General features: G+C 40.1%; 1 protein-coding gene across 1 annotated transcript; it reads right to left on the reverse strand.

Moving 5' to 3' along the window:
* Positions 1 to 179: 179 nt before the first annotated feature.
* Positions 180 to 5,600, reverse strand: ckmb (creatine kinase, muscle b). Its single transcript, XM_051398639.1, has 9 exons — positions 5,486 to 5,600; positions 3,934 to 4,046; positions 3,668 to 3,764; positions 3,120 to 3,274; positions 2,661 to 2,793; positions 2,396 to 2,567; positions 1,740 to 1,863; positions 1,286 to 1,475; positions 180 to 710 (listed from the first exon to the last, which is right to left on the reverse strand). Exons 2-9 carry the CDS (start codon positions 4,024 to 4,026, stop codon positions 532 to 534), a joined length of 1,143 nt encoding a protein of 380 aa, XP_051254599.1. The 5' UTR covers positions 4,027 to 4,046; positions 5,486 to 5,600; the 3' UTR covers positions 180 to 531.
* Positions 5,601 to 10,415: the final 4,815 nt, after the last annotated feature.

A 10,415-nucleotide genomic window follows, 5' to 3' on the forward strand; every position in this document is an offset into this window, starting at 1 on the left:
CTATAATGATGCCAACATGAGTTCCTTTGTGTTATTGTATGGTGTTTTTTTAAGATTTTGTTCCCTTGTGTGAAAAATTAAAATGCACTCTTTGTTCCTGTGAGAAAAACTGCACACATCACTGTCAATCTGTTAAAAGATCCACGTGTTTCCACATAAATAAAACATGAGATAGAAGGTTTGATTGTTACATGGGGCATAATTTAATTGTCCAGTTAGATTTTACAACCAAAAAAAAAATTATTTAGGTGTGTATACATAGCCATGACCAGACTATGCATGGATTGATCCCAGGATGTTACAGAGAAGATGGGGTGAGATGATTGAACTGATAACCAAAGATGAAGCAGGAAAGGAAAAGATGAGTGAGGATAACAGAAGTAAGTAAGAAAGGAAGGAGTAGAGAGTGTCTTGAAGGAAAGAAGTATGCAGAAAGTAGCCAGTAACTTTACAACAAGGCTACCCGTTCATTTTTTATAATATAAAAAAACAAACACAGACAGTCATTCAGTCATTGGTTGTCTGTCCACTTTACTTCTGGGCGGGGATCATGCCATCGATGGACTCTCCCTTCTCAAGCTTCTTCTCCATCTCAACCATCAGCTTGACACCGTCAACCACCATCTGGACCTGGTCCACCTCAGAGGAGCCCAGGCGGTCAGCGTTGGAGATGTCGAACACACCACCCACGGAGGCTGTGTCCACACCACCTGGAGGGGAAAGAAGGGGAGAAGAATAAGTCCTCTGTCAAAAGTAGCATAAGGAGGAGAAACTATGACCCCATTCCTGTCAGATATACGTATTATCTCCTGAGATAACTGGATATATATATATATAGAGAGAAATATAATGCAGTTAAACTAAACTTTAGTGGATAAGAAATCATGTTTCTGATTAAAGAAGATAATTAAGACTTTTTTTCTACAACAAGTACATTTCCTTGAACATGGAAACTTTATTGAGAAAATGAACATACATCTCCCACTAAAAAAAGTCCCTGAGACTGAGGTGACATTGTTGACCCAAGCTACATGGGTGGAGTTGTCTGAATATGGAGGTAATAAAGTGGGGAGATAATACCTGAAACAAATGCTGCCAATCATAAAAAAAGCCTTTTAAGTCTTCCTAATCCTAAAACCTAACTATGGTAACCTTTTTATGATAGTAGCTATTTGTAAGTTTAGAAATTGGATATGTATGAATTGTTAGTGTTTTGACCAGTAACATTTTCCAGTACATTTCCTAATATGTGTTTGCTACTAAATGTTTTCCTTTTTTTAAGTACCTGTGCCACGCTTCTGCAGACGCAGCCTGTTCAGGATCTCCTCGAACTTGGCATGTGTGCTGAGCTTGGGCAGCTTGACGTGCACACCACCACGCAGACCAGTTCCCAGATTGGAGGGGCAGGTCAGGATGTAACCCAGATGCTCGTTCCACATGAAGCCGTGGTTGTGCTTCTTGAAGATCTCCTCAATCTGACCAGTGAGGAGGAAAGTGAAATAAATAATGCGTGATGGTTAAAATATAACCAGATGCATGTCACTAAATCCTAACTTTTAACACTAGTAATAAATTAAACATCATGCAGTTGTTTAACATCCATGAATCTTTATAAGTACATGGTATAATATTTATACCATGTACAAAATTACAGCACAGCCAGTTGCATCGTGCATACTTAAGTGTCTGCATAACTGTGTGTTTATGTGACATTATGCATCCATGTTTTTGTGTGTTACCTTCTGCAGGCCAACGCAGAAGCGTCTGAAGACCTCCTTCATGTTGCCTCCCTTCTGCATGGAGATGACACGCAGATGATCCTCCTCGTTCACCCAGACCAGGAAGGTCTTGTTCTCGTTGTGCCTGGAGGAAGGAAATCCAGCTCAGTTTCACTTCATTCATTCCCATATAGGACAAAGTGTTCACGAGCCATTTAATACTACAATGTTACACAAATACGATTTAACATTTTGTAGAAATGTTTCTCAACGTGCCTTTAACCCTGATTAAAACAGTAATCCTGATAATGTGAATGATCTGAGCATCACGGTGCAGGATTTACACAATGTCAAGCCACTGAAAGGGGCAGTGAATGCTGCAGCTGAACACACTGTGCTTTGGTATTCATGACACACTTTAACAGATGTATGAAAACAGGAATAACCAGGCCTACCATATTAGGGGTGTGGGAGAAAAAGACAGATGGTGGAAGTTTTAAAGGGTGGCTTTGGAAGGGCAGATGGGAGATTTTAGCTCAGAGGGTGGTCGTTTGTTTACTGACTGTTTCTGCATTTACACTGGCACAAAAAAATCTGATCATCTTTTTGCTTTCCAAATTAGGAGAATCCCAATAAAGTCTATAATATTCTATTTTATTTCCAGGTGTGTCTCTCACCAGATGCCTCTGCCGTCGGGCCAGTCACGGGCCATACCAGCGCAGGTCAGCAGGGGGGACACGGGCTTGTCAAACAAGAAGTGATCAGCAATCAGCTGCTCCTGCTCGGCGTCGGTCATGCCGTCCAGGGGGTAGTACTTTCCCTTGAACTCACCTTCCAGACTGGCCAGGGCTGGACAGAGGAAAAGGAGTCAGTCTCTGACAATTATATCATGTGTTCTACAAACATTTGCGTTAGATTGTTAGATTGGTCATTGACATTCACCCTCAATTGACAGCTTCTCAATGCCTCTGCGCTCTCCACGGCTGTTGTGGGGGGGCAGGGTGAATCCCTTAATGCTGCGGCCGGTACGCACACGGCTGGACAGCACATAGTTGGGGTCCAGGTCATCACCACCCTGAGAGAAGGAGAAAGAACATTATTAATGTATTATAGCCATTGTTTTTAATCTCTTATTTACAAACTTTTTTGCTTCACCCATGAGGGATTGGATTAATGTTGATGTTTACCTATAAAAACACTACAGCTTGTTGCTTCAGAAGATGTATTTAAAGAATGTATTAATATTTTGGGAGAATAGCCAGCAAGTAAACTTAACCTTAAATGGATTTGGCCATAAAAGTTATTATTTTACACAATTAATTAAGGCTATCAGAAATCAACAATGGGGAATCAGCTGGGCTTATTTACAACAATACTATCATGCATGTCTTGACTCCTCACCTTCAGGTTCTCGAAGTTCAGGTCGGTCTTGTGCTTGTCGGTGGGCTTGTATCCGCTGTGACGGTCGGAGATGATGGGGTCCAGCAGATCCTTGAAGACCTCATAGGACTCCTCATCACCGGCAACGCAGCCCACGGTCATGATGAAGGGGTGACCTTGGGGACAAGAGGCAGGATGAGGAAGTTGGTAACATTGTTAGCTAGTTCAACTTTGAGAAGTTGTTATGTATGTTTGTGGGGTAATACAGATGTTGATGTGTTTTTGTTGTTGTATTGAATGTGAGGTCCCTGTATCACTGTGTAACTTCCTGGCATATAACTATTAACTTGGTAGTACTGAAAACTTCAGCCCTAAAAAAAATGTCACCTTAGAGGTACTGATGGATGCATTGTTGGGTTTAGAGGCAATCCATAATCATAACATAACATAATGACATAATCATAACTCATATTTGACTACAGTGTTTGCTTCAGTTCATTTACGTCTCCTCAGACCCTATCTTTGCTGGTGTGTGTTCATCTCTATGCTGATGACTTGCTCCTTCTTACCTGGGTTGTCAACACCAGTCTGGATGACGTCATCCAAGGTGAAGCCACTGGGGGTGGACTTTCCCCTCAGCTTGCCATAGATATCCTTGGTCAACACCTACAGCAGCAATTATACAGTCACATGATATCCTCTGTAATTTAAGTTGTTTTTAAGTATCTTAATAAAACAATGAAAAAAAGACTAATCTAGCAATGCTGAAAGTTACTGGTGCCTGTTCAGGATGTTTTGGGTGGCGGATAGACACACGTCAGAGTAGGATTTGTACCTTGGCCATGTGGTTGTTGTGCAGGGAGAGGTCGGGGAACTCCTCGTCCACAGAGAACTTCATTTTGAGGTCATTGTGGCAGTTTTTCGCCATGGCTGCGATTCTTACTCCGTCTGGGAAGGGACAAGAAAAAAGAAAGAGAAAGAGAGTGTTATTTCTCAGAATCTGCAATGCTTGTAGACTCATTTGGTGAGACTACAGTACAAGAGAGGAGAAAGCTATTTTATATACTTTTTTATTAGCCACATGTATTCTTCAAATATCATGATGTTTTTGAATACCCTTTTTCTTTTCTGGCATTTCTCCAAGTTTTTTAAGTGCCTTGTCAATTAGTCCTCTGGCGAAGAGGAGACACCTTCTCATACTGTCTCCCTTTCTTACTTTTTACCCTCTGTCAGCTGTGCTGTCTACATGCCTGCTGTCCTGCCTGTCTCTCCCACCACCTGTCTTCCTCTCACAGTGCAGAGTATTAATAGTGTGGCTGTGCCCCCTCCTGTCCTCCACCCCTCCCATTTCTGCAGAGAGCTACAGTTTCCAGCACATTATGATGAATGATTTTCTCTTCTCTCTCACTCCATTCAGACTCAGATTAATGCAAACTTAGTGGCAGAGGTGCACTACAATACGTAGCTAGCAGAGAAAGCACTTTGGTACCAGAGGCAATAAAACTTTTAAAATATATCAACATTTTAAAGACTGAAAATAGCACAAAAATGGTAATGCTTAAAACTACAAATAGTTATTATGGTAATATTTGGTCATGGGTTTTTTTTGTACAATGCAATTGTGTTTGAATTGAACTTAAAAACCTCTTAGAGAAACAAAAAAGATGTATATTCATTCCCCAACTAAAATGCAGAGCCAAATCTACAGCTGCAGAAACACTCAGAACAGACGTGTGGGGTCAAGAATAGCTTTACAACTGCCTTCATGGCCGTCATTTTGTATCTATTTACAAGCGGATCTCTCTCTCCGTCCGACAGAGTGCAAGACTCCTCCAGTTGCTTGATTGACAACACCTGGTACACTGAAAGGTCAGAGCACTGCATGCCTCTTAGATGTCTCCACATGTTCCATGACTAAATCAAGCACTCTTAAACTATTCAAAGTCACACTTTGCCTGCCCTGCTAGCGTCAGCAACAGCTGACAGATAGTCACAACTGTTTCAGTGACACTACACGTAACTATCCTTTTATCAACAGAATAGTGCTACCCATCTGCAAGAAACCAAGAGCATCAAGTCTCTCAAAGAAATGTTTCACTACAGTGTGCAATGATAGAACAATGATCAGAGCAGATTTTAGTAGTTTCCATATCCAAAAAATATGTGCAAAGCTTTAGAGGAATCCAAGGCAAAAAATGTGAGAAGAGAAAAAGTTGTCATGGCTTCAGAGTTCACCAATGGAGGAATCTGTCTGACAGATATCTGGTTAAAAATGGTTTGGTCAGGGAGAAGTTTTGTCCATACTTAACGGACCACCATCAAATCACCACAATCTTTCCCATGGATTTATCAAAAAGGCTGACTAAAGCATTGTTTTGCTTTTTTACCTGCTTAGGAGAAAAGAAAGAGGTAACAGATCCCGGGATCAAGTCCTGTTCACCAAATGTAGGGGTTGCCCAACTCTGCCAGGTGATGGACTTAAGCATTTATACCCAGACCTTTGCCCCTATTGGCTGTCTAGACTCGGGGTCCCCTCATTTGATTGGTCACAGGGTGACTTCTGTACCCGGGTGAGTTTCTAAAAGGCAAGAAAGAACATCACACAACACACGAGACGAGAGACAAGGCAACAGCTGCAGCTGCTTGGTCCAACCTTTCACCTTCTGCCTGCTCGTAGCTGCTTGATAGGAGCCTGCAGGACAGAACCGTGGTCAACAGGAGGGTACAAAAGCACATGCATCCTCATACATTCACAGTATATATTAGATGCATGCACATGTCATAACTCTTCTGTGGTGCAATTAGATTTACATAATCTTTGCAGTGTAGGCGTAGGCGTGTAGGTGTTTTAACCTTGCCCAAAGTGATTTACTTTAACTGTGGAGAAGCCTATGAATGTTAAAATTAGTGATGCAATTGAATGAATATATACAGTAGCTAGGGTATAGCTATAATACACAAAATGACATTCAATGCAGATTTAAAAGAACATGAAAGCTTTCTCAGTCTTGCTATTTGTAAAGGGATTACAAAACCCCTCCCCATAACCTAACATCTGCTGTCTCAGTTGTTGGGGGTTTTTTTGAGAGTGGGTGGAGGAGATCTCTCAATTCCCCCATCCATGTCACAGCCATCACAGAGTTGTTAATTACACAAAATATTGACGTGGAGCTGCAACAATTAGTTGATTCATTGTTTAGTTTTTAATTATTAAATTAATTGCCAACTATTTTGATAATCAACTAATAGTTTTGAGTATCTTTTTAGGGAATTATTTCAGATTCTCAAATATTTTCTGGTTTCTTTAGTCCTCTATGAGAGTAAACTGAATATCTTTGTTTTATATAAAACAAGACATTTGGGCTTTAGAAAACAGTGATCAATATTTTCTGGACCATACAACTAATCAACAGATTAATTAATGAAAATAACCCATAGTTGAAGCCTTATATTAATATATTATCTATGCTGCAATTTAAATATGATTTGAATTACTTCCAATGGAGAGAGTGACGCTGTGCGGCTTTATGTTGATATATGAGATCAGGTTTCTCACCTGCTTTCACCCAGTTAGTTTAAGAAGAACAGGTGGCTCTAATGGTTTTTATACTTGTACGTGTAGGCATGCGCATGTACTGTACCGAATCCCTCCATGTTTCATAAGTGTCCCCGGTGAGTGGATGAAGCAGAGTGACAACAGATCTGTCTGTCATCATATTTAGGAGTTAAAATAACCACATTGTCAAGATTACGTCATCGTAATATTGAAGATTACAGATCGGATTACCTTGAGCAGTGGCCTTTTCACCTACCAATTTACTAAGTGGAGGTGTCTGCATGTGTGAGTTTAGGATATGTGTTACTGCTCCCTGTGTGAAAAGTCATGTAGTGACCCATAGTAACAGGCTGTCTAAACTTGGGAGGGAAATTTGAATTCCAGCATTTTTTTACATGTATTAAAAAAGTATTTGTAAGGTTGTCCAGTGTGTGTGTGTGCCTATTGTACTCAGAACTTTCATATTCATTTATCACATTCAGTATCCTGCCTGATGTGGTTTAGGTTAGAATCACTTTGTATCCAATGCAAAAGACCATTCATTAGTCGAGCCTGGGCTCACAGAAGGTTATACTCAGAGTCAGATCTGTAATTGTAAAACCTCAAGTCCAGCTCTTTGCTGTATGAGTGCCAGCGTCATTACCCCCCACTGGTAACGTGATAGACCTCAGTAATCTACCCGCAGACGCATATTAAATCACGGGGTGGAGCTGAGTGACACTGTGACGCAGACAGTGGTCAGGATTCCCTGACACACAACTAAAAACTAGAGGTCAGATTTATTATACAAGAGATAAATTCCAGCCGATTATATTATTAGACATTGATTAGAAAATTGTTACTTTTAAACATCCGTTACCACCCTCAACTATAATATCTCCACAACTAAATAATTACAAATAATAATAATAATAAATAGTGGTAAAAACACAAATAGACAAATTAGGTAATCTATGAATACATTAGTTTTAGATGTGGAAGATATGTACATCAGAATCTTGACAGAGGGTTTTATAAGACTGTGTGTATAGTGTACAGTGAGTATACAGGTTGAATGTAGCAGTGTGATTATCTCATAACTGCAGATCCTCTCATTGAAATCAGGTAAACCGGAGGGAGTGCAGACTTTAAGTTAAATGGAGGAACAGTTTGATTTTCCATATAGAGCTTTTGCACTTTCAGCATTATTGTGAGTTGGAAAATGCTGTTGTGAAAGCTTAAACCTGCTGGGAAATCAGGTGGAGTAAGTAAATGAAAGACAGAACTTTGGCTAGTGACTTGAAGAAAAAATGCCATTAAAATTGTTAAGGCACCAGCTCAGCGATCCCCAGGTGTCCTTTCAATGCTCAGTACTCTGTTCTGGTGTACCACAAAGCGCTGTTCTAGGCCTGTTGGATATTCCTCAAATGTATGTGTAATATGTTCTCTCATGCACTCACACTGACACAAAGCACAAATACTGTGTGTGTGTGTGTGTTTGTGTGTGTGTGTGTGTGTCTGTGTCTGTGTTTGTGCATTTGTGGTTGTATTCCTCCTTTCAGCTTGCATATTTGCAGATGACTGTTGTGTTCATGAGTGTAGGGATTTCAAGAGTCTCAGCTTCTTTGCTCTGAATCAACACTCGGGCTCCAGTTTCACAGCTGTGGCCTGACCATCCACAGACATGAGTTTCCAAATTAGTCTTTCTCTCCATGTTGCTGCATGTTGCTCACCCACTGTGAACACAATCACATATGCATGAACACACACCATTACCGTAACTATACCGTCACAGAGTGTCTATGTGCTGCACAAAATTATATAAGCAATCACATAACCTTGTTATTAGTGAGCAAAAGTCCAGTTCATGGTCAAAATAAAGTAAAAAACATGTATGATCAAAAATAAAATGACAGATTTAAACTTTACTATCTTGAGAATATTTGTACATTTCAAATATTTAAAGTGAACAACAGCAGTTGTAAATGAACCAAATACTTGTAGCACCATAAAACGGTGTATACACATAATTTTACACATAAAAGTTCATTTTTACCCTCCCACCAAAAAACCCCTATCAATAAAACTCAAAGGTCATGGTGACTGACGCGTGATATGTGCTGTGGGTGTCTTCTGCCCATTCAAACTGGTAAGCTCGGTCTCTCGTATGCCACTGTGGCACAGATCCAGTATCCCAGTTTAGACTGTCATTCTATCCCCCAGCATCCCCCCCCACACACACACACACACACACACACACACACACACACACACACACACACACACACACACACACACACACACACCCATACCACCCTTCCCCATACAGTCCCAGAACCCTGCAGCTGCCCCAGGGAAACAGGCACCAAGGACAGTTATGTAACCAGGAACACAGTGTGAATCATTTGTAATGATTCTATCTGAATCTCATGAGCAGAGTGTGAAAAAAAATCATATGGTCGAATAGTTTTATGAACTAAGTGCAAACTAAACGGCATTCAACTGAATGGAATTAATGTTTTAGTGTTTGTTTTCTGATGTCTGTGCGAGGATATGTTGTAGTTGTAAAGTAGTTCTGATCCATGTGAGACGGCAGGATGACGGAGGCAATGGTTTGCACAGCCCAATTTATGTCATGGGTCACGTATGAGATTGTACAGTTTGTGTGTTCATGTATCCAACAGCCTTGCATTGAATACAACCTGAAGCTGATATTGTTGGATATTGAATGAGGGTGTTGATTCAACTTGTTTTTATATGTTTTTTCTGCCTATATTTGTAATTTTTAAGTATTGTTGATACAAATTGATATACATGTAGTATGTGTTTTGATGTGTGTGAGGAAGCACACAAACAAGATCTTATGATATTCAAGAAGTCCAGAGATGTTCTGTATGTTCCTCTAACTATAAAGGAAGGAATCTGTCTGTCTGTCTGTCTGTCTGTCTGTCTGTCTGTCTGTCTGTCTGTCTGTATATCCTTCGATTTTCTCAACAACTGTTCATCTGATTAACTTCACACTTGGCGGGTGTATTGCTGAGGTTCCAAGGCAGTGCAGTGTCAAATTTGGTGCACTTTGGCCAGATGGTGGCGCTATAACAACGAACTTTACGTTTTATTCTCAAACTTTTTAACTTTTGAGGTCTCAGAATGTAGAAAAATATTTTTTCCTGGTGAATCTGTCAATTGATTCCGCCATTTTTGATTTTTTTTTTCAATACTTCTCCTAAAAATTCTGAGTAATTGTCACCAGATTTGGTACAAAACATGTCTCAACCGAGCCGGTAAAAGTTACTTTTTCAGATTTTTGATATTCCATATGGTATTGCTATAGCTGTCCTCAAAGTTTGCTCAAATGCTACTTACAAAATGTAATGTAAAATAAAATCTGTTGAATGCTTTGTGCTTTTGCAACCACTCTCTGTCTGTATGTATGTATGTGTGTATGTCTGTCTGTATGTATGTGTGTATGTGTGTATGTCTGTGTATATGTTATGTGTATGTATGTCTGTCTGTATGATGTGTGTATGTCTGTCTGTATGTATGTATGTATGTCTGTGTGTATGTCTGTCTGTCTGTATGTGTGTATGTCTGTCTGTATGTATGTGTGTATGTCTGTATGTATGTATGTGTGTATGTCTGTGTATATGTATGTGTGTATGACTTCCCTTGGTATATCTCAAGGACAGTCATATCTCAGTTTCACCCTTGTGTATTACTGTGGACCCAAGGGACCCAAGTAGGGTGTCGAGTGTGAAGGACGTCAGAAAAGTAGCACTTCT

Source organism: Dicentrarchus labrax, unplaced genomic scaffold (genome assembly GCF_905237075.1).
Source record: "Dicentrarchus labrax unplaced genomic scaffold, dlabrax2021, whole genome shotgun sequence".
Classification (NCBI taxonomy): domain Eukaryota; kingdom Metazoa; phylum Chordata; class Actinopteri; family Moronidae; genus Dicentrarchus; species Dicentrarchus labrax.

Bases quoted from the DNA above. Each gene is read 5' to 3' on its own strand.
- ckmb (XM_051398639.1), bottom strand. From the start codon at position 4,026: ATGGCGAAAAACTGCCACAATGACCTCAAAATGAAGTTCTCTGTGGAC. The intron at 2,794-3,119 runs GTGAGGAGTCAA...TCCTTCTCTCAG, and splicing joins TGAACTTCGAGAACCTGAAG to GGTGGTGATGACCTGGACCC. The intron at 1,864-2,395 runs GTGAGAGACACA...TCCTTCCTCCAG, and splicing joins CCCGACGGCAGAGGCATCTG to GCACAACGAGAACAAGACCT.